Below are 25174 nucleotides of genomic sequence, written 5' to 3' on the forward strand. Positions count from 1 at the left end.
TGGCCTCCTCAGGGATTGAGCTCACAACCCCGGGTTTAGCAGGCCAAAGCTCAAAGCACTGAGCAAACCCTTCCCTGCTTACAAATAATTGGAGATACACGTCTCCTGGAACTGGAAGGGACCTCAGGAGGTCATCTAGTCCAGTCCCCTGCCCCCTTGGCAGGACCAAGAACCAGCCTGTTGATGGTACAGTAAACCCTCGAGATATGTGCAATCAAGATGCACGAGTCTCGAGTTTAATGTGACTGCCACCCCTGACAGGAGCAGTTTCCTGTCAGGGTCGGCAGCCGCAAGTCAGGCTGACGTCCCTGACAGACAGCTGCTTCTAGCTTTAGGAGCCTGTTGGGCACACAGCTGCTTGTGGTGTGGTTTCTCAGAAGCAGTGGCTCAAGCAGCTGTGTGCCGCCCCAGCTGGGAGAAGCCAGGGGCTGTGTGGCTGCCCCCCCATCTGTCTGTTCCCCCAACCCCTAATTTCTGCGAAATTCAGTTTACATGGAGGTTTCCCAGGATGCAACCTTCATGTAAATCAAGGGATTACTCAGAAAATGACAACTAATAGCAGAACTGAAGTAGCCATGACTACTTATGGCTTTTCTACGCTGCTGTTTTAGTGTACTATAACTTTCTCATGCGAAAAGTGTCTCCACTCTACCCTGTATCAATGGCCAGTGAGAGAATTTGGGTGTGTGCGTGCGTGCGTGCGTGTGTGTGTTTGGGGGGTAACTTTTATGTAGCCACCAACTGATTTTTCTCCAGTTGGTTCTCCGTCCCTGCTTTAAAATAATGTAGACTCGCTGCCTAGCAGGGAAGGCGAGTGACTAATAACACCAAGAAGTTTGAGGTGATTAATGTCTTAATGTGTCGAACTTTTCTAAATAAGTTAACTGTGACCAGGTACTTAACGCAATAACAACATGATGAGGTAAGGAACATAAGGCAGAATATGAAAGCAACAGGTAAAAATATTAGATAAATTCCACATTTTAGTTGTCGGGGTCTGACGAAAGTCACCCAAAAGCAGTGGTTCCCAAACATTTACTAAGGTGACTCACCAACAGCATTTTGTCTTTTTTTGTGACTCATCTTTACAGGTAATGCATGCTCCTAACCAAGCACTGCAACCCTAATCTCAGGGAAGAGAATGGAAGTTTGATGCAGGTATTGGAGACAGATACTGCTTTTGTACTCACCCTGCAGGAGCAGCTCCTGTCCCATGGGGCTAGCAGACCTTTCTCTGGGCATTGTAATGTGGTGCACAGAGTTGTGCTAGTACTCTGGTTTGGTTGAGCCACTCTTCCAAATACGAGTAAGTGGCATTGCATGCTGGAGAGATATGTTTTAGGATATGTGACCTATGAGGACATGGGCATGTTTAGTTTTGTTTTAGTTTTGAGGAAAAAAAAAGCTGAAGGAGGAACCAGTAAGAATCTTCATGTACGATATGGTCTGTTAAAGTGGATAATCATCATTTGTTCTCCATGTCCACTGAAGGTAGGACACGAAGTAATCAGGTCAACCTGCAGCAGGGATAATTTAGGTTGGATGTTAGAGACAACTTTCTAATTCTAATGGTAGTTCAGTACTAGAAGATGCTTCCAGTGAGGTTGTAGAATTCCCATTGTTGGAGGTGTTCAGTAACAGCTTAGACAAAGATGATCAGGATGTGCTTACTCCGTGGGTGCTGGGCTAGATGACTTCTGAAGGTTCCTTCCAGCCCTACATTCTTAGGATTCTGTTCTACTCTCTCTTAAACCGTGGCCTCTTATATTCTCTTCATTGGCTGAACTACTCACACACAGGTGTATATTCCAAATTTTTTTTCTAAATTGCTGCAGTGTTGACTAGCTTTATTTCCTGCTCACTTCTAAACAAACAAAATGTACCTTCCGCTATGGAAAAAAACCAGGAATTTTCTCACACTCTCAGTAGGTTACACAACCTACAGAAGGAAGGGTTAATTTGCGAGTCCTGGGAGCAAAAGACCTTTCTACCTGCTCAAACAATTGAGCTGCCTTCTTTGTGAACACTCAGCAAGAACTGGTTCTGTGCTGTTCAATAGACCTCTTTCTTTTTGGCTAATTCTTAGGAATCCACGACCAAAAGGACAAGGATCTACACCAAAGGGTCAGTTACACAGAGCCCTCTGCACTCAGTCAGCATCTTTGCTTGCTGTGTCAAATAGGGCTTTCAAGGAGTCTCACTGAAGTTGGGATGGGAATGAAAAACAACCATTCGTCTCTGGTTTTCTTGTGACCCAGCTAGTGAATTTTTAAAACTGGAGTGATTATATAATCCCTCCACATTTGAGTTGTTTTAAATATCCATGGTTTATGGGGTGGATTTTGCAAACTTGATTGTTTCTTTTGGTATCGGAAGTGGGACTAGTATTTTTGTTCCTGTTTTCAAGTTGATCTGTTATATTTTAAATTAGACAGTTACTTTGACTGGTGTTAATGATTTGTCTGTTATGTTAACAGTTCAGTTCATTAGATAATTGATTTTTAAAGCAATGTTTTTAATTAAAAATGCTATTTTTCTCCAGCCTTACCAACTTCTTAGGGTATGAAGCTAAGGCTTTGTCTACGCTTAAAGTTTAGAGTGTGCTCCAGCAGCTAATGAAACTGAAACTGTGGTCATGGAAGGAGCACTGGGAGAGCGCGGTCGCCACTGCTGTATGTAAACCACCTCCACAAGCGGGGTAGCTAATACCACTGGGAGTATGACTCCCAATGCTGTAACCTAATTCACATGGGCACTTTACAGCATTGGAACTTGCTGCACTTGGGGGTGTTTCACACCCTTCATCCAGAAAGTTAGAGTGCAGCATGTAGACTTAAAGAGTAGGTTGATACTGGAAGCTCTTGATGATACAGCAGTGTTGGTTAGGGTTGAATTGTGTTTGTGTTTTTAAATTTTTATCTATTGGTTTGAATGATGGTTTTGTATTACTGAAAGCCTTTGAGTGGATGTAGCTATACCAGCATAAAAGTACTTTTGCCAGTAAGTACAGTGAATTTTGTTCAGGGAATTGGCAGTATCTATATTGGCAAAAGCACTTCTTGTCCTGTGTAATTTTTGCCTGTTCATGAACTATTTCTGTCTAGAGTAGGCCTTAGACCTGTGAAAGGTTCTCTTTCCCAGCATTTTCTATACTTTGCTGGCCAAATTTTGTTGTCTTGGTACAGCTTTATGGATTGAGAATGGCAGCTGAAAGAAAAAAAAACCAAAAACCTAACATTACTTTAGATGACTGTTGCTTGGTAAACATGCTGACAGCTTCAGCTACACGTGAAACTTTTAGATGAACAGAAAGATGACTTGATTTTCAGGAAAATATCAGTGATCTGTTTTGCTTTCATTTTGTCCAATATGTAATTTTGTCTGGAGAAACTGCAGTTTTTTTACCAGCTGTATTCCTAACTGGTAGGAAGCATCACAAGAAATTGCAGCTTGAATGGTCCTTGGCTACACTTGCAGGAGATCGATGTCTCAGGGTTCAGTTTTGTGGGTCTATAGAGATCTGCTAAATCAGCTACTGATCATGCTTCTGTCACCTCGGGTTCTCCTCTGAAGTAAGAAGAATAAGGGGAGTTGATGGAGAGTTTCTCCCATTGATCTTGCCATCCTCCTCCCTGGAGTGGAGTTGCTGCAGCAACTCGACCTAAGGTGTGGTGGATGACTGCAGCGTCACTATTTGGGTAGCTGGAGTTGCATACCTTAGGTCAACGTTGGCCCCTAGTATAGACCAACCTGAAAACACTGCATTGTTCAGGTAGCTAAAAATGATTTTTGTTGTAGGCACACTTTGCCCAGAAGGGACTGCTCTTTGTTTGTTTTTATGGCAGTACTGGGAAGAACAAGGTGTTTCTGTAGTATCTTTTTTATTGGTTGGTTAGGTTTTCATTTGGGGGCACAAAAGTGTTTCCTGAATCTTCTAGTAAGCTGAGACATTTCACACTGACAGTTTTTCTGATGTCTAAAAAATAGTTTATCCATTGCAGAAATGCATTTACTTCATTCTTTAGGTGATCTGTTTCTATGCTTTTAAAAAAAAAATTCTCAAGAAAAGTCAGCTGGATCTTTAAGTAGTTTTTTATGCGATACTCCTGGGTTTATAAAATAGCAAATTCAGTGTGATCTCCTATGATTTATTTTGTTAAGGCTTGCAGCTGAAAATTCTTTTTGCCCAGTTGATTGCACGAAACTTCCAGTGAGCCATCCAATATCTTAAATAGCCAACTTTTTTGAAAGAAATCCTTGTCTGCTTCAGTACATATATCTGGATGGTCCCAGTGGATAATTGGGCTTGGTCATCTTGGCTTCATATTGCTCCATTGTTAGGTGAGCTACAGCTGTACCAGCTGGAACCCAGTAGGGAACACTGCAGAGCTTCATAGAGACCACTCTAGAGCTGATGAGCTCCACAGGGGTGTTGCACTTCTGAGCCTGGAATGGTTTTAGAAGTGCCTCAGCTGCCTCAGTCCCTGCAGAGCTTAGAGGTTCTTTGGGACTGACAGAGCATAATTGGAAAGTTGAAGCATTGCCTGAGAGAGGCAATACCAAATAATTGGCTGTCCCAATCAAGCAGCTGTTTTTTGTACTGAATAGCATTGGGGAAGGTAAATGGTATCCTGGGAGGTGTCCCAATTAACTGGCTTAAAATAATTTAAGTATCATGTACAGAATCTCACAGTGTGGACTGTCAGTATAGTGATTCCTCAAGCGTGGGCCTAGTTTCAGGGTAGATAGTGAGGACTGAAAGAACCTGATGCATGGTTGGACAGAATTAAAGGCCAGAGAGCTATAAAGTGGTGGAGAGTGTTGATGAATTTCCATCTTTTTATGTCTGCTCTCACAAATAACTGTTTAGTTACAGTATTTAAATGTGGCATTTTTTTCAGCGTGCTTTCTTATGCATACTTGAAATAATTTTCCTATTGTGTATATAATCTGTGAGCTTTCTGGAAAAAGGACCCTGTTACAGTATCTACTCTCTCCCCTTGGTCCCCCAATGCAAAAAAAGACAAAGTCTGCAGAGGCTGACCTGAGAACATCAGTTAATTTTTTCTGTGCCATTGATTAATACCCTCTTTTGGTCTTTATCAGCTCGGGACATATTAAAACTGCTGGGTGGTAGCTGAACAGTTCCATACTCCAACTTCTAACCAATCTTACTACTTTATAGAAGGGTTTCTGCTTACTAGATTTGTGTAAGCATACTCAAGATGCAGTTAGTAATTACATTGACATTCTGCCTTAAGAACTTCCTCCTCTGACCTTGCTTCTTTTAAGATCTGCAATAGCTGATACCCTGTGTTTGACTTCATTTAGTTATCTGTGAATGTCATGAGGATGATGATGTAACTCCATTTTGAAATAATAGAGATAAAGGGGCTATATGAGGTTGACTATTTTCATTAAAATAGGTTGAAAATGTTATTGTTAAGGCAGACACACAATTAGAAAAGCAGACGTTAACTTTTTGTGTGAGAGCTACTTCACATTAAATATTGCATGATAGAGCAATAAGTTTTCCTTCTTTCTTATTCAGAGATCAAGAATTTAATGGTACCTCTGCTTAGTTTTGTCTGTGTAATAATTAAAAAATGGCCAAAGAGGTGATTTTCTTTACTAAGGTTTTTTGGTTAAAATCACACTTTATTTGGGGAAGAGGATAAACATAGGTTGGGTGAAAGCATGTGAACTGTTGTGAAATTGTAGGGTGGGTTGGTGCTGTAACAGGCCTCTTCTCCTCCCCTCCCCTTGCCTTTTGGTGTTGTAACATTTGTTTACTGTGTAAATAAGTTTAAGAAAAATTATATTTTCATTACCAGTGAATTATGGTAGTTATTGCAATAGTTATACAGCTGTGTATTCATCTGTCTTGTCAAATGCAAATATATCAACTGATATCATGACTTAAACACAAAATCTCAGCTTTCTATTTAGAGGTGCCTATCTTTAGATATTAAGAATCCAGATATGAGCATCTGAAATTAAGTGACCTGATTTTCAGAGTGCAAAGTATGTACTGTAGTGCCCAGAATCTTTGACAGCCAGGCAGGCCACTTCTATTGTCCTCTATTTCAGGCAGATGAGTTTTTGAAAACTTGATCTTAAATTAATTTCTACCTAAGCAATTACTGTTAATTGGGCTGAGCTGAACGTGTGCTTGTTTAATGCAGAACTGGGACTTGTCATTTCTTTGTATTGTTTCATGTGATGTAAATGTTTTAAACTAAAGTTTTTTTCTTTTAAATTGGAACTTGAATCAACATCCTGGGCAATAGTCAAGCCAGCTACTGAAGTGAAGTATACAAGTCTGAAGACAAAAAGTTCCAAAGCCCATGAGCAGCACTGAATATTTTTTTAAATATATATATATGCTTAAAACTTTTTTCTTGGGACTAGAAACAAGGTCTCAGTGATTACTAGTCTCCTGATAAACAGGGTGGATTGATTTAAATCAAAGTGAATTTTTAAATCACAAAAAAAAAAAAAATCGTTGATTTAAATCAAGTTAACAAAAAAGCTACAACTGACACGGCTCAGAGTACACTTAATTTGAAGTAATTCCCATTGAACTCACTGGCATGTCTGGGTTTTTTCCTGAGAAAACAGCTATGGAGTGCAGTTCCATTGGAAAAGGTAAGTTGTGCAGAAGTAGAATAGGGAATAGTTTATAACATCAGCATTGTAGTCCTGTATCTCCTCCTTGCACTGCTTACATTTGACATATTTTCCTTTTTTTGCCCAGGAAACAAATTTCTTCAAAATATTCCCTGCTAGGTGTATCATGCCCAGAAGCCATGACAGTTTTTCTGTGGCAAAAATGTGGGGGAATATAGGAAGCTGTGTATGTGTCTCCCCTATTTCTTTCCAGTCCATTCCACTCTCCTCTTTATGCTGCTTCCATCCTTTCCTACATATTCTTGCTCTGTCTCCTAAGACAGCATCTTAACTAACTCCTCTGTTCTTCTTGGCCAGGGTCCACCGCCACATAAACACAGAAAAAAAAATCCTGTCCAGCTTATCTCTTTTTGTAACATGTATTTTAGTCTGCTGAGAAGCAGAAATTGAAAGCCCAGAATTTTCAAGAAGCAAGAGCTAGTAGTTAGACTAAAGTCATTAATTTGCTTTTGAGAGACTGGAATTCTTATATTTAGCATGTTTCTGATGAGATTTAATTGTAATGGTTGTTTTTAAAGGAGACATTTAGTATTTTATTAAAATAAAAAAGATTTGAATATCCATTTATTTTTTGAAAATAAATAATTTTTATCCACCCTACTCCTCAAAAACAGCTATACTTCAACTTTTTTCTATGTTAGGTATATTGAAAAAAGGCATTTTTAACTTTTTTTGTGCAGATGGAAATCCGTCTGTGTTTGCTTTTTGTACAAGTCAAAAACAAAGACGCAAATTTTATTTAAAATGATTAAGAATTTTGCCTTCTGGGCTGAGGCCAGGCATGCCCATCTAAACATTAAACTATATAGCCAGTTATGATTATCTGCGATTGTCATAGAGGGTCCAGAAACTGTGGAATCTGTGATTGTTGTGATTTCCCCATGACATATTACCCTTCAGCCCCAAAGCTCTGAGCTACCGTAGAGGGCAGCCTGCTCCTTCCCTCTCTCCCTCCGCTCTTTGCAGACCCTTTCTGGACCCCATAGCTCCAAGCTGCCCTGTTGGGGGGACGCTGGAGATCCCACCGACTATGGAGCCTGGATTTGTCAGCTTCAATGATGGCAGGTGCTGGTCTCCCCTCTTGCAATGGGGATTGGGCTCAGCTCTGTTTTGTCAGTAATTTTTAGTAAAAGAGAGAGGTCACTGGCTTCTGTGAACTTTTATCTATTGCATGTGACCTGTCCAAAGAAATCTGACAAAATCCTCACCTCCATTATGAGTGGCTAGGAAAAGGGACATTGTATAGTGACATTTAAGTGGCATATGGTTAGAAATGGATGCTGTAATTTAAAAGAAAATACACCATTTTGATTTCTTTAAAAAAAATCCCAGAGCTGTCCCATCTCGCACCAATGGTTTGTTACCAACTGTAATTTAATCAAACAAAAACTGTGATCCTGTAAACTTTGCAGAAGAATGGAAACAAAATGGCTAAGTGTGCAGCATGACTTGACTTACCGATAGAGCAGGGTTCTTATTGAAGCAGCTGTGAAAGAGGCTAGACTGTCTTGGGAATCATCACACTTTCTTTTCTCTCAATTTTATGTGGGCAAAATTAATGTGGCTATTTCTTTGTCAGTTGGGTGGTGAGCAGTGGAGTCTGAGCCATTATGCTGATCTCAGTTGGAGGTCGGGCGCCACCTTGCAAAGCTGTCTGTCATTGAACTCACTTAGATGAGGTGTCAGAGCTTGTGAGTATATTCCAGAAATCTTTGCAGTACAGTAAGGTGGACCACATTGGTTCTTTCCCAAGAATTGTGGTAGAACTAGTTTGTCCTTCATGAAAACAGGGAATTCTGGGAAGAAATAGTTGGACTGTCAGCACTTGAGTGTGTTTACTTGTGTCCATACTACAAGGTGAGTAACCTATTCAGATGAATGCAGCACCTGGATTGTAACGAGTATCGCAGCCTGGACTACCTGGTCTTGGTTGAAAGCACCCACACATGAATGAGAGATTTTTGTGTGTGACAGAAAGGAAGAAAGACTGTCAGCTAACTCTCCAGTGAAGAGAACTCTTCATTTTTCCCAGATGAAGCACAGCATGTGTTACATGTGTTCTTTCTGTGCTATCGTCTAGTGTGCAGGATCTGCTGGCTCCACAGGTCTAAACTGGGACTAAACCTGCAGGCATCCAAAACAAACAGATGACAGTTGCAGGGGAACTGTTGGGAAAACTGAACAAAGGTCAAGGGAGTTAGTTTGAAACTTTCTAAAATCTTAATCTGAATGTGTGTGTGCATGGCGTGTTTGTATTCTGACAAAAGAAATGGGGCCTGTTTGTTAAGACTTGGTGGACTTTTCTTTTGTCACTGAACTTTCTTTGCCTGGTTTTGCTTGAATAATTGCATTTCGTTCAAAAGGTAAGAACCAGAAGGAAATGAGGCTATTATAGCAACTAATGAGCTATCTTTTTCAGCCTGAAGGGTTGGTCAGGCGGGGGTGGGGGGGTCAGTACCTTGGACCCTATTAACCTTTGGAAAACATTTCACTCATCTTCAGGAAGGAGAGGAGGGAGGCAGGTGTCTTTAAAAACCGTTAAATCATCTTTATTTGTCTTTGTTAGGAGTACGGCTTAAGTTGCTTTTTAAAGTTTCTAATTGCACCTTGCTATGCAGCTTGGCCAGATAACCTGCCAAAGGTGCAGATTAGCAATTTTTCCCCTTGAAGACTAGGTTTCTTTTCTTTTCTTTTTGACAGATAGTTTACTCCCCCATGGTTATCGTGTCTAGAGAAATTTAATTCATTCTCTCTAAAAACCCATGTAGGGTATGAATTTAAGGCAGAAAATCCCTTTCTAAAGAGTGACTCACTTGGGACTGAATTGGGCAATACTTGAATTGCTTGTGGTGCATTTCTGTCTGCAGAAATAGAATTGTATTCAACACTCATTTGAGTCTGTAAGCATAGATTAAGGGGAAGATGTGACTTGGAATTTCCTGGCTCCTTATAAAATAAATAAATAAAGTAAACTTTGCCAGGAGTAACTTCATCTGCAAATGTTTCTTAAGTGTGCTGCTTGTCTCTTTGTTTAAAACATGGGTGGCCAGGTCCTGTTCTCACATGTGGGCGCCAGACAGTGACATGTTGTGCCTCTGGATGTCACAAGTGTCCGAGAGCAGCTGTTTTCCTTTGTTGACATTACGTTTGGCCTGGCTTTCTTATCCACCTGTTTGAGATTTGGCTCCATATGTTGTTCCTGTAGGTGCAGAGTAGTATTAATCCTAAATCCTTTTACCAGTTCAGAATAGGAAAGTTGGTTCCTCCTACCAACAGCAAAAAAAAAAACAGGCAGAATTTTCTGATTATGCTCTCTCTCTTCTCCCACCTCCCTTATCTGACTTCCATGTGTTTCTTTAAGTCTAACTATGACTAGATAACATGTTTTTTACATATTTTGTTTGTGATTTCTTAAGTAGTCTTTTAAAATATATAAATTAACGTGTTAATGTTTTAAAACTTGAATTTCCCAGCCTAGATGGTCCCCTTTAATATGGTTTCTTTTTAAATCAGGATTTGGCACTCAGTGTAGACTGGACAAGTTGTGTTTTAAGAACATATCAGTTGTTTGCATCTCTCTAAATCCAAGCCTTTCAGAAAAGCAATTACTCTGCAAGAAATACCCTTGCAGCCGAAAAGAACAACAAAAACACCCCAAAGAAAACACTCATTCATTATATCTGTTTTTCTGCCATGGCATGCAATTACTGTCCTCCACAATCCTTGCAACTAACAGTCTCTTCTCCTGTGATCCATATTGAAGGAGACAAATTTTTTTTGGACAGCACACATACTTTAATTTCCCTGATGAATTTTCAGTGCTGATAAGTTATAGGTAATGTGTGTAGTACTTCCCCAAATGTCTCATGTAGTCTGAGGGAAGGGTCCTGAAAAAAAGAAATATCGAACTTTACTATTCAATTATGTTGGAGCGATTTTAAGAAAAAAAGCAAAGGAAAGCCTGGAAACTCCTTTTGTGTTTCAGAGGAGGTATGTGCATTACCCAATAGAATATAGCTTCAGAAAGAGAGAGAGAGAACTCAGTCTCCTGTTTGTTTTAAACAAGATTGGAATATAGTTCATTTTGGGAATAGATTTCTGTGACCCAGACTATAGATATGAATATAATCTGTATCCTTTTTCTTTCTGTAAACACATTATAGGTTCATGTACTGGACAGACTGGGGAGAAGTGCCAAAGATAGAACGTGCTGGGATGGATGGTTCAAGCCGCTCCGTTATAATAAACACAGATATTTACTGGCCAAATGGATTGACATTGGATTATGAAGAATGGAAGCTTTATTGGGCAGATGCCAAACTGAACTTCATCCACAAATCAAACCTGGATGGAACTCATCGGTAAGAAATTTTAATGTGATCTCCATAAAAATCCAGTGGTTTTCCAATACACTGTTTCCAGTACACTGCTATAAGCACTGTAGCCTCTGATTCTAGTCAGACTGCCATGTTAGCACTCGTGAAGCTCCAAACAAACTAATGGTAAAATTTACAAACTACAGATGGGATTTGGAGGGATACTGAAACTAGGGAATGGCTCTTAATCAGTTGTTTTCAGAAGAAAGGCTTTTGTAGCTTTTCCAAGAAGTGATCCTTAAAGGGTCCTTTGAGTCCCACTGCTAACATGTGGGTTTACAGTGACATTTCCCTGGTTTTTCTAAATGGATTTGCTATCCCTACTTTGTGTAAGAATTATTTCTTCTTTAAAGTCAGTGTTGTTAGCTCTCACAATTTTATTCCAAGTCTCAGACAACATGGTCTCTTACTGATAGCCCCAGCTCCTGGCATCAGGTAAATGTGGCAGAATCTCAACTCGCACTTTTTCTAAAAAACACATTTCTTGCCTTTGAGGTTGAGTCACTAATTAGAGATCTGTCTAGTACAGAAAAATAAACCATGGGCAGAGGGCGGGAGTGGATTCAGAGGAGAAGAAGAGAAACTTCATTATTTTCTTCTTTCAGTCAGATTAGGTATTACTTTGAGGAGAGCGGGGTAGAACATTTTCAGGGATGTATATGTAGATGGGAGATTGATCATGTTACTCTAACAGTGCTGGTGAGATGGTTATAGGTTTAGCTATGTCTGCTACCTGTCAATTAGAGACCTTCTTTATAACTTACGTGAGTGCACTCTTCTTGCTTGCAGCACATTGCTTTCTTCACAAAAAGATGGGCTGTGCATTAATATCCTCCATGTAAATATGTCCTGGGTAGCTTATTCCTGAGATGTTATATGGAAGTATTCAACACATTTGTATTGTCCAGTTTTCAGTCTTGGAGTGTTTGTTTATTTTTTGGCACCTCTTCTGGTAGCTTTTAATTTGTTTGTTTATCAATAAGGTGTGTTTTTCGTTACTCTCAGGCATCCTGGTGACTTAGCAGTTGTTCCCATGTGAATGTAAATTCATGATCAATTAATTGGGCCCTCTCAAGAAGCTGTTGAGACCTTTCGTTTTAATTTGTGGCTAGGTACATAAGGCAGCATTAGGCAGTGCCTTGATGTGGTATTTATTTGTAATCCATGGTTTCCTGCAATAAAGCAGAGGATAAAACCACAACAGGGCTGGGTTGGCAGCTCATGCCAGATATGTCCTGAAGCCTGCCTCTTAACAGCTTTGTTTCAAATGTTTCATGCAGAATTGTTGTAATATTTCTTTGGAGGATGGCAGCTGTATGTAATAATTTTTAAAACTGGTGTAAATAATTTAATTAGCATAGGTAATTCAAGGCTGGGCAGGAGGTTTATCGTTTAAGTGGATTTTGAAATGGCTCTGAAATTGTTGACTGCAAAAAAGAAAATGTAAGCAGAGCCAAAAATAATGGGAGGTTGATCATACTGCTGCCTCTGAGAATGAAGCACTGCCCAGTGATTCCAAATTGGTGGACAGAGGGACAGAAATGACATGAGATGCCTGAAACTGCACAATAGCAATTGATGTATAAAATGATTTGGGTGTGTGATATATCATTTTTATATACAATTAACAGGGGGATATTCCAGTTGAAGTCTGATAGGGGCTAAGAAGAACTGATGTTTAAAACCATTGGCTTAGCTAGGACAGGAAAAAAGTGGGCCCAGTTTTCAGGTGGGCTGACAGTGATTTGGTGGGGAATGGAGGGCCCTGGGGTGCAAGAACAATGACAGACAGGAGGGATCAGATATGCAGAAGGGATCCAGCGTTCTTTGCAGATGGGGGTGGACACAGGAGGGATCCAGTGCTCTGTGGGAGAGAGGAGAAGTGGGTGGCGGTGGCAAGGATTCACTACCTTGGGGAGAGGGGCAAGAGAAGTGGGGAGGACTTTCCTCCCCACTCACTCACTTCAGTGTGCAGTAGGCACCCAGGGCTCACAGACTGTGTGAGCTGCACTCATGGGGCAGAGGAGGGCTCCATCGGGGCTTGATCTCCACCTATCTCTCACGAGCCCAGATCGGCATCTGTCAGCCCTGCCGCACTGCCCATGCTGTTGCCTAAGTTTTCAGCCTCAATGGTAATCCCCACCCAGACCTGCCCCATGAGGCACATTTCCATAGAGCTAGTGCTGGGGTTGGAGACCAGGCAGCAGCATGCAGTGCTGGCAAGACAATGGTGCAGCCAGGCTGATGAACAGCTAGGTGGGTTCAGGAGCCCCGCCCCATAGATTCAGGGCCTTCTGGACCAGATTTGGGTGGGTCTGGATGCTCAGGGGGTGGTGGACAGATAGCTCAGGCCCACCTGTAGTTACAGCTCTGCTTAAAGCTCTCTTCTAATTAAAAAGGCGACATCGTAAATTCAGTTAAGCAGTAGGTGCTTAGAAAGCTTCATTTTGACTGAAACTGATTATGTGCAGTGCACAAATCACTGCTTTCCACCTGACGGAGGGCATTCCAAAGATGGGTTTCTCATCCAGTTTTTACATGACCCAGGTTTGTACATCATCTGATTGATCACACTTGAAACCAGCTTGTAGTTTTTGGCTAAGGGAGTAAGCATCTGACTTGCTTGTTTAATTTAATTTTTTAATTTTTTTTTTTATTTTGAATCACCTATTTATGTTCTCAGGTTTGAAAGGAAGGAAGAGGAGATTCTTAACTATACTAAGACAAGAGGATTGTTCAAAAAGATAGTCAGAGGAGGGCCCATGGGAAAATATGCATAATTTGTAGATATCTGGGAATAGTCAGTGTTAACTTTTAAAGCACCCAGTGATCAAAGTCAGAATTGACCTCTGTCCAATTCTGTATGTTTATATTTGCTTTCCTAACATGCAACCAAACACAAGTTTCCCTGTGTCTGAGCTGTCATTTCCAGTCTTTCCAGCTCCACAGATACTTTACAGTTCCTGCGAGCTTTTCTGCATTTTCAGTATTTTTTTGCTGCAAGCTTCTTTTCAGCATCTCTCTTCCTAGTGGTCTAGTGTGCCACAACACATGAACTTTTAAATTGTAAAATGAGTACATCCCTTTTCTTGCCTTTGGTTGACTGTAAGATGATAGTGGAATTAGGAGAAAATTAGTATGCGTTTGAAGAAAAATAAAAACAAACACCCACACCTCACTTTCGGAACCAGAGTTTATAACCTTTCCTAAGCAGCACACATCACTTACTGTAGCACTTAATTTTCCCTAGCAGCAACGAAGGGTCCTGTGGCACCTTATAGGCAAACAGAAAAGTTTAGAGCATGAGCTTTCGTGAGTTAACTCACTTCTTCAGATGCTGGTCCTGGAAATCTGCAAGGCCAGGTATAAATAGGCCAGAGCAAGGCTGGGGATAACGAGGTTAGCTCAGTCAGGAAGGCTGAGTTGTATTGTCATCAGTAGATCTGGAGGTGTGAACTCCAAGAGAGGGGAAGCTGCTTTTGTATTTAGCCAGCCATTCACAGTCTTTGTTTAATCCTGAGCTGAGGGTATTGAATTTGCAGATGAATTGTAGCTCAGCAATTTCTCTTTGGAGTCTGGTCTTGAAATTTCTTTGCTGCAGGATAGCTACTTTTAAATCTGCTACTGTGTGTCCTGGGAGATTGAAGTGCTCTCCTATGGGTTTTTGTGTATTGCCATTTCTGATGTCTGATTTGTGTGCATTTATTCTTTTACGTAGAGACTGTCCAGTTTGTCCGATGTATATGGCAGAGGGGCATTGCTGGCACATGATGGCATAAATTACATTGGTAGATGTGCAGCTGAATGAACCCACGATGGTGTGGCTGATCCGGTTAGGTCCTGTAATGATGTTGCTGGTGTGTATATGTGGGCAGAGCTGGCAACGAGGTTTGTTGCATGGATGGGTCCCTGAGATAGAGTGACTGTGGTGCGGTGTATAGTTGCTTGTTAGGATTTGTTTTAGGTTGGCAGGTTGTCTGTGAGCAATGATAGGCCTGCCTCCCAAGGCCTGTGAAAGTGTGGGGTCATTGTCCAGGATGGGTTGTAGATCCTTGATGATGCGCTGTAGAGGTTTTAGCTGAGGACTGTAGGTGATGGCTAGTGGTGTTCTGTTGGTTTCTCTCTTGGGCTTGTCCTGTAGCAGGAGGCTTCGTGGCACATGTCTGGCTCTGTTGATTTGTTTTCTTACTTCCTCAGGTGGGTATTGCAGTCTCAAGAATGCTTGGTGCAGATCCTGTAGGTGTTTGTCTCTGTCGGAGGGGTTGGAACACATGCGGTTATATCTAAGTGCTTGGCTGTAAACGATGGATCGTGTGGTGTGTCTGGGATGGAAGCTGGAGGCATGAAGGTAGGCGTAGCGGTCAGTGGGTTTACGGTACAGGGTGGTACTGATGTGTCCATTGTGTATAAGCACGGTAGTGTCAAGGAAGTGGATCTCCTGTGTAGATTGGTCCAGGCTGAGCTTGATGTTGGGGTGGAAGTTGTTGAAGTCCCGGTGGAATTCCTCCAGAGTCTCCTTCCCATGGGTCCAGACGACGAAGATATTGACAACATCTTCGTCGTCTGGACCCATGGGAAGGAGACTCTGGAGGAATTCCACCGGGACTTCAACAACTTCCACCCCAACATCAAGCTCAGCCTGGACCAATCTACACAGGAGATCCACTTCCTTGACACTACCGTGCTTATACACAATGGACACATCAGTACCACCCTGTACCGTAAACCCACTGACCGCTACGCCTACCTTCATGCCTCCAGCTTCCATCCCAGACACACCACACGATCCATCGTTTACAGCCAAGCACTTAGATATAACCGCATGTGTTCCAACCCCTCCGACAGAGACAAACACCTACAGGATCTGCACCAAGCATTCTTGAGACTGCAATACCCACCTGAGGAAGTAAGAAAACAAATCAACAGAGCCAGACATGTGCCACGAAGCCTCCTGCTACAGGACAAGCCCAAGAGAGAAACCAACAGAACACCACTAGCCATCACCTACAGTCCTCAGCTAAAACCTCTACAGCGCATCATCAAGGATCTACAACCCATCCTGGACAATGACCCCACACTTTCACAGGCCTTGGGAGGCAGGCCTATCATTGCTCACAGACAACCTGCCAACCTAAAACAAATCCTAACAAGCAACTATACACCGCACCACAGTCACTCTATCTCAGGGACCCATCCATGCAACAAACCTCGTTGCCAGCTCTGCCCACATATACACACCAGCAACATCATTACAGGACCTAACCGGATCAGCCACACCATCGTGGGTTCATTCAGCTGCACATCTACCAATGTAATTTATGCCATCATGTGCCAGCAATGCCCCTCTGCCATATACATCGGACAAACTGGACAGTCTCTACGTAAAAGAATAAATGCACACAAATCAGACATCAGAAATGGCAATATACAAAAACCCATAGGAGAGCACTTCAATCTCCCAGGACACACAGTAGCAGATTTAAAAGTAGCTATCCTGCAACAAAGAAATTTCAAGACCAGACTCCAAAGAGAAATTGCTGAGCTACAATTCATCTGCAAATTCAATACCCTCAGCTCAGGATTAAACAAAGACTATGAATGGCTGGCTAAATACAAAAGCAGCTTCCCCTCTCTTGGAGTTCACACCTCCAGATCTACTGATGACAATACAACTCAGCCTTCCTGACTGAGCTAACCTCGTTATCCCCAGCCTTGCTCTGGCCTATTTATACCTGGCCTTGCAGATTTCCAGGACCAGCATCTGAAGAAGTGAGTTAACTCACGAAAGCTCATGCTCTAAACTTTTCTGTTAGTCTATAAGGTGCCACAGGACCCTTCGTTGCTGCTACAGATCCAGACTAACACGGCTACCCCTCTGATACTTAATTTTCCCTGTGCACACCAGGGAATTGTAAACATTCAGAGAAAAGTTTTGTATTTTTAAAATTTGCACTCATTGTGGAATAAAAAGAAGATGATTTATTCAGAGACAGTGTCTGCACTTCAAAAATAACTTCCAAGTTGCTTACTTCGAAGTAGAGCATCTGCACCAGTGGTTCCCAGACTTTTCAGCATAATTCCCCCCTTTCCATGCCATGCAGGAGGCAGCTGAGCACCTCCTTGCCACAGAGGAGGAGCTGCCCGCAGGGGAGGAGGACTCAACCCCCAACCCTGCAGCACCTCCCCCGCCACACACGCCGCCGGCTGTGGAGCTACCCCACCAGCACCGACTGGTGGGAGCGGCTGGTGCTCGGAGAGTGGGACGACGACCGCTGGCTCCAGAACTTTCGCATGAGCCAGCAGACGTTTCTGGAGCTGTGCCAGTGGCTCACCCCAGCACTGAGGCACCAGGACACCTTCATGCGGCGTGCCCTCAGCATCGAGAAACGGGTCGGCATCACTGTCTGGAAGCTGGCCACTCCAGACAGCTACCGATCCATGGGCCAGCAGTTTAGCGTCGGCAAGGCCACCGTCGGGGCTGTCCTCATGGAGGTAAGAGGACCCATGGGGGGAGGGGGAGGCAGCCCTGGCAGGGGAGGGGGGCCCTGGCAGGGTAGGGCCACACATACCCTGCACACCCCTCATTGGTGCTCTCCCATGTGCTTCCCCTGCAGGTCGTCCGCACCATCAACGCCCTGCTCCTCCACAGGCTCGTGAAGCTTGGGGACCTGGATGCCGCCATCGCGGGCTTTGCCACCTTGGGCTTCCCCAATTGCTTCGGGGCTCTGGATGGGACCCACATCCCCATCCGCGCCCCGGAGCACAGTGGAGGAGGCTACTTAAAGAGGAAGGGCTACCACTCAGTGGTCCTCCAGGCCTTGGTGGACAGCCGGGGCCGTTTCCTGGACATTTATGTGGACTGGCCTGGCAGCACCCACGATGCCCGGGTATTCCGGAACTCGGGCCTGTGCCGCCAGCTGGAGGCGGGGACCTACATCCCCCAGCAGGAGATCCCTGTGGGGGACACCACCATGCCCCTCTGCGTCATCGCAAATGCAGCATACCCCCTCCGGCCCTGGCTCATGCACCCTTACACAGGCCACCTGTCAGCCAGCCCGGAGTGCTTCAACCTGCGCCTGAACCACGCGTGCCAGGTAATGGAGCGCACATTTGGGCGCCTCAAAGGGCGCTGGAGGTGTCTCCTCACCTGCCTTGATGCGGGCCCCACCAACATCCCCCAGATTGTGGGCGCGTGCAGCGCCCTACACAACCTGGTGGAGAGCAAGGGGGAGGCCTTCTTTCAGGGCTGGGCTGTGGAGGCTGGCAGGGCCCATATGCAACCACCCGCTGCCCCCAGTCGCCAGGTGGACCCCGAAGGGACCTGGGTCCGGGAGGCCCTGCGGGCCCATTTCGATGAGGCCACGGGGTGAACGCTGGCAGGCCCGCCACTGCCCCCACATCCTCCACAACACTCCCTGCCCCTATGCCCACACCACAGAGCACCCAAGAGCACACCCCCCTACTTTTCTTGTAAATGAAAGCAGACATTTGTTCATCAAATCAAATATCTGTAGAACTCTTATTATTATTATCAAGACTAACTATTTACAGGCAAAATCAAACTTATATATAAATTATAAATAAGGATAAGATAAAAGGGGAAGACAAGGAAGGGGAGAACTACGTACGTGGGGGGGCAAGCATCAGCATAGCAACAGGGGTCTAATAAAAAAAACTATTTACAAAATAACATAAAACTGGGGGGAATATATACAAAGGGGGGGGCACGTCCTGGGCCCCACACTCCCTAATGTCCAGCGCCGGGGGTGGGCAGCTGCGACCCACGCCTTGGCCTCAGCCCTGCCCGGGGCTGGCTGGGGGCCGGGCGGACCGGTAGATATGGCCGGCGGGTGTCAGCTGGCCCCAGGTCCCCCTCGGCTGAAGGGCCCTCAGTGGTGGGTGGCGGTGCGACGGTGGACAGCGCAGCGGGTGGAGCAGGCAGGGTGGGCGCAGCGGTGGACGGCGCGGCATGGGGGGGCCAGGTAGTCAGCGATACGGTCAAAGGTCCGCATGAAGCCCCCTGTGCCTTCTGGCAGCAGGCCAGCGCCCGCTCCTGCAGCTGGAGGCGGCGCTCCTCCACCCGCAGCTGCTGCTCGGCGACCTCCAGCTGCCTACAGTGGATGGCCAGCAGCTGGGGGTCTGTCGCCGTCGGGTGGTGGTGCTGGGTCCACCGTCTTCCCTGCCGTGGGGCTGGTCAGTCCTCCGCCGAGGGGCTGGCCTGGAGTGATGTCCCCGGTGGGCTGTCTGGGACCACTGACACCTCACTGGCACTCTCCGATCCTTCCGATGGTGCAGCTGCAGAACACAGGAGGGGGGGAAGAAGAGTGGAGACAGCCGTTAGTGTGAGCCCCGAGCCATGGCCCTTGTCCCCTCACCCCTCTGCTGCAGGTTCCCCGTTCCCGGGAGGAGATGCTGCTGCTGCTGGGTGTCCTATCCCCTCCCCTTGGGGGACCCTAGAGGTTCTGCTCCCCCCAGCCCCGGGGATGGGGCATGGCACTGTCATGCTGGGGGGCAGGGGCTGATGCGCTCTTCTGAGGGACATGCCACTGCTGTCCTTGGGGCCATGGTCATCTGGGCATGTGGAGGGCCCTGGTCATATCTATTACCCCCGCCTCTCAACCCCGGGGGTGTGCACTGGGGGGTGCATACCTGATGGTCCACTCCCACGGTTGGGGGACACCCGGTGGACGGACGTCCGGTTGGAGCTCCTCGAGGCCATGATGATGTGCAGCTCCCCGTCACTCGAGGAGGACTCCCCCTCCTCCAGTGCCCCAGGGATGGGCTCCTGAGGGGGGCCCCGGGGTGCAGGGCTTGCCTCCGGGACGGACTCCGCCTCCGGGGCCTGCTGGGGCTCGTCGGCCGAGGTATCAAGTGTGGCCGGAGGGGAGGTGGTGTGCTGGGGACCCAGGATGTCCCTGAGCTCCCTGTAAAAGGGGCAAGTGACGGGGGCGGCCCCAGATCGGCCGGCCACATCCTGGGCCCGGGCGTAACCCTGCCGCAGCTCCTTCACTTTACTGCGTACATGATCCGGAGTACGGGCAGGGTGACCCTGAGCGGCCAGGCCTTCGGCCAGCCGAGCAAACGCATCCGCGTTCCGCCTCTTCTTCCCCATTACGTGGAGCATTTCCTCCTCACTCCAGAGCCCCAGAAGGTCCCAAAGCTCGGCCTCCGTCCAGGAGGGGCCACGCTGCCGCTTCCCGGCCTGGGTGCCAGCCTGCGAGCCCTGGCTCCCCTTGGGGGGGTGCCCTGGGGCGCTTAAGGGGCTGGGGGGCGGCTGTCGCAGCTCGGGGGGGTGTCTGTGGCTGCGGAGGAGCATGCAGGCTAGCTGCGTGGCAATGCTGCTGCCTGCACGCGCTCTCAGCTTCCTGCACAGGAAGACAGGGGGCAGGGAGCTTTAAGGGGCCGCTGCACACAGCCACCATCGAGCTCAGGGGCTGGAGAGAGCGTCTCTCAACCCCTCAGCTGATGGCCACCATGGCGAACCCCGCTATTTCGATGTTGCAGGACGCGCAACGACTACATGTTCCCTACTTCGACGTTGAACGTCGAAGTAGGGCGCTATTCCCATCCCCTCATGGGGTTAGCGACTTCGACGTCTCGCAGCTTAACGTCGATGTTAACTTCGAAATAGCGCCCAACGCGTGTAGCTGTGATGGGCGCTATTTCGAAGTTGGCGCTGCTACTTCAAAGTTGGCGGCACGTGTAGACACGGCCATGGTGTCTTAAATCTGTTTAGATTTTGCCAGGGATGCATATGAGAGTTTTTTGCCAGGGATGCATATGAGAGTAAAAAAAAAAAAAAATCTGCCTCGAGCCTTTGTAGTCTTCCATAATATAAGGTAGAAGTTAAAGTTAATAGTAGATAAATGTCTTGTAGCAAATCTACCAAGAAAGGAGTATCACATATGAGACTTCATAGGAGTGAGGCTTTAGTAATAATACCAAATAACATTAACTCAGAGAAGAGTTTTAAACAAAGCAAAGGAAACAGAGTTTGGTTTGGCATGAATTTAGAATGTAATATATTGTAAACAGGGTGTAAAAAGCCAGTGTCTCTTACATATAAAGCTCAGAGCTTTAGAGGTGCAAATACTGTTCAAATTAATACACTGTGTTTACACATATTCTATACAATTTTATACAAATTTAAGTTTATAAACACACAAGTTTGTACATTTTCTATATAATTTCTTTCATTTTCAGAAGGCATTTGATAGCTTGTATAAGCATCTGTTGTGGAATATTCTTCAGTCCCATGAAATCCCATCTAAAGTCGCTAACATTAAAATTATGTACAGAGAGGTGAAGCACTCCGTAAAGGTGAACAACAAGATTGCGCAGCGGGTCAAAGTGGACATGAGTGTGATAAGCACAGCTGTGTCCTGGTTGAGCTTGTGGTTAACACACTTCTTCATCAAATTTATGGAAATGGATTTAGCAACATAAACACTGGTAAATCATAGGTAGATGGCAAATGCCTGAAAGAGCTAGATTTGGCAGGTGATATTGTGCTGTTGAGACACATCACCAACCAAGCTAAAAAGGTAATCTGGAAAAAACATGTGAACATGGCTCAAATTCAGTAATGTTTACACGTATCTCCCCAATACCCAAATGTCAAGCAGTAAACATCACATTAGAAGACAAAAATATCAAGAGTGGAACACTTCATTCTCTTGGGCTGCTGGCAGAGCCCTTAAGGAGGAAGTAGCAGCAAGCATTGGAAGGGAGCTCACAGCATTCATTAAACTACTGACATACAGGAAATTGGCCAAATACAGCATGTGCTGGGGGGGGGGGAGGGGGGGCGGCTTAAAAATTTGCAACCTACCCATCATATCAGCATTAATCTGTGACTCCAAATGCTGGAGCACTGCCAAAACATTTGGTCAGAAAATGACACTGTTGATAAGTACCTACCAAAGATTTTGGACATTAGATGGAAGGATTAAGGGCGCATCTATATTTACCAGAAGATTGACATGCTGATGGTCAATCTTCTGGGCTTCGATGTGAGTGCACCTAGTGGGGCTGTGCTAAATCGAACAATCAGGGTGCCGCTGTCAGCCCTGGAACTCCTCAGGGGAAGTCAACAGGAGAGTTTCTTCCATCGACCTCCCACTGTGGGGACAGTGACAAAAATCTGTTTAACATGTCAATTCCAGCTACACAGTTCTAGTAGCTGGAGCTGCATATCTTAAATAGATTACTCCCCACTCCCCTGGCCTTAATCACCAAGGAAGAGATCTGGGAAATCACCAACCAGTGGCTCATATCCACTGGAGTCGGACAGAAGTGCTGGATGTGTCTGGGGTTGGTTCTCTGGATGCCAATGCATAGACTCCCACATGGATACCAGTTGCTGGTGAGAAATTGAAAGAGCCCAAAGGAAACCTTAGGAAAAACCCCTGGGTGAGGGTGGGCAATAATAGGTTATCGCAACCCCAGAAAGCTGACGGAAGCATCAGCAAATGGCAGAGAGGAGTGGAATAGATGAGTTTCTGCTCCATGTGCCAACAGTGGCATGGGAAGGATTTAATAATATGTGAAAGATGGAGAAGAATCTTGGCATTAGTGAACAGACCAAAAATTGTGGGAAATAAGCAGCTGTCTGTTTGTTTGTTCTCTGTCTTCTAGAGAAGTGATTCCCAAACTTTTCAGCATGATTCCGCCCCCCCTTTTGATTTTTGAGAAACCCTCACACCCCCATCTCTTCTTTACCATCATCCAACCCCTCTTTTAACAAAAAATTCAATTTCTAATTTAAACACAAAACTTTATATAACAATGTTATTTAATATTAAAAGTAAGCACAAATAGTTTGTGTTGGTCCCTCATGGGTGCCTGGTGCAGCCTCAGCTGCCTGAGCGCTGTACCAGCTGCTGGAGCTGCCCGCGCCAGCTGTCCATCTGCTGGAGCCCCATGATGCCAGAGCCACCTGTTCAAGCCCCGCACTGCTGGGCCCACCCAGCCACCCGCCCACCCACTGGACACCTGAGCCCTGCGGTGCTGGGACCAGCCGAGCTGCCCGCCCCAGCTGCCTGAGCCGCCTGCCCAAGCTCCATGCTGCCAGGGCCAGCCACTTGCCTGAATCTCCCAAGTCCCTGCACTGCTTGGGTCAACAGTCCAGCCACCAGCCCAGGCCACTCAAGCCCCATGCTACTGGGGCCGCCTGGCTGCCTGCCTAGCTGAGCCCTGCAATGCCAGGGCAAGCTGCCCAAGTCCCATGACTCTTATAAGCCAGCTGCTCGAGCCCCACAAGCCTTGCAAGCTGCTTGCCCGAACCCCTCCCCTCCCACAAAGCCAGGCACCCCCAGACACCGCTCTTACCCCATCCCCCTCACTGGAGCCAGGCACCTCTAGCCCCCATCTAATGCCATCCTCCTCCCCCATCCCCACTCACTCACCTTTGCATGTGAGTCTTTGCCAGATGGCTGCTTTTTACGGTGGCTGCGTTGGGTCACCCACGTAAAATGACAGAGGCTGAGAGCCAGAAGTAAAGGCTGGCTCCTTTTTCAGACGGGGGATATGATGGGGGAGTCTGGGTTGCCTTGCGCCTCCCCCCCCCCCCCGGAATTTCTTCACACACCTCCCGGCAGCATGCCCCCAGTTTGGGAAACCATGTTCTAGTGTAACTACCATTATTGCATGTTGCTTCCAACAGCAATCAAAATACGTACATGTAAGTTCAACAGGCTACTGTGTTTTTCAGTAATGAGGGGCAATGAATGGTGTGGTGCATCCATGACATCTTACTTCCTTGGCTCTTCCTGGCAGGGCAGGGGATTGTGGGCAGAGGAGGTAAATGCGGGAAGGAGAGGAAAAGGGAGAAACCAATAGATGAGTCATATTATATTGCTTACTAGAAAAATGGATAGATGAGCTCCCTCAATGCTCCGCAAGCTTCTGAATCAAAAGTGATTTGGCTCTGTGATCATCGTGACAATTTTTTGTCCCTTCATTTCTTGAAATCATAGTAACTGATAGTAAAACTCACCTACTGAATTTGTGGTATGACATGGAATTTGTAAGAAAATCCAAACAGCAAATTTTAAGTAATCATATATAGTTGTTGTCTACTCCCGGCACTTATTGGCCTGAGTGCATCAGTGATGGATGGGCATTTTAGAAGGGAGGATGGTAGTGGAGAATTTGTCCCATGTCCTTGGTTTGCAAGGAGGAGAAAAGAGTGTCAAGTCTTTTATTAAAAAAAGTAATTTTTCACATTGGAAAAATAATAGTTATTGGCCTATGGAAGAAGTGTTTTTGTTTTCTGAGGTACTTACCCTCCTTATCAGAATGAACCAGTTGCTTTTTGTGGGACTAATTAAACAAAACTGAATTGCAGACAGCTCTCTTGTGAGTAGAATACTGAGATAGGTTGGCCTGTTAAGGCAGCTCTTGAATTAATTTTGTCTTTTTACCTTGCAGCAGCAGTTCTAATTAATAAGTTAACACGTTATTGGCTGAGGGGAAATGCACTTACATGGTCCCTTAGGAAGTGTTTGTGCTAATGAGATGGTTTTAGAGGCCACTGTAGGAAAACCTATTTTCAGCAACTGTCAGACGTTCATTGCTTTGCAAGTATTGCCCAGGTTTCTGATTTTGCATTCGAGCGTTGTGGGTCTGCATTTAAAGATGAAATCGTGTGGATCTGCCAGTTGTTGTGGATTTGATGAAAAGTTAAAAATATGAAGTTTTATGTTTGCAATAGAACCATTTTATACTTGAGTTCATAGGTATACACTATATTGTGATGTATCATATGGGGGTGTGTGTGGAGAGAGAGAGAGAATATGTATTTTAAAATCTCCCCTCCCCCCCCCCAAGTGTGCAGCCACTGACATGGAGTTAGCTCTGAGTTGAAAAGTCAATAGGGTGTTATCACTGCGCAACAGAAGAGGAGGGGAAGAATGCCATAGCTAATTGAAATGCAGGAGAGGGAGTGATGGGCACAAATTGAAGTTAATTCCCCAACTCTTGCTAGAAGTGCCCTGGGCACTTAATTTCAGAAAGATATAGCAGAGATGCACTTTCTAAATGTCTGGATTTGTGAAGATGTATATGCTAGTGATTCTAGTTAAGCAATAAGTCACAACAGGCTGCAT

The 25174-nt window shown here is 45.3% G+C and overlaps 1 protein-coding gene across 2 annotated transcripts in view; it reads left to right on the forward strand.

The window, feature by feature from the left end:
- Positions 1–25174, forward strand: part of LRP6 (LDL receptor related protein 6) — a 191193-nt gene that overhangs the window by 70947 nt on the left and 95072 nt on the right. For both annotated transcript variants that reach the window (XM_075003269.1, XM_075003277.1), the window contains exon 3: positions 10854–11051. In XM_075003269.1, coding sequence (XP_074859370.1) covers positions 10854–11051 — 198 coding nt within the window. The remainder of the gene's footprint in view (positions 1–10853; positions 11052–25174) is intronic.

This window comes from Carettochelys insculpta, chromosome 1 (assembly GCF_033958435.1).
Source record: "Carettochelys insculpta isolate YL-2023 chromosome 1, ASM3395843v1, whole genome shotgun sequence".
In the NCBI taxonomy this organism is placed as follows: domain Eukaryota; kingdom Metazoa; phylum Chordata; order Testudines; family Carettochelyidae; genus Carettochelys; species Carettochelys insculpta.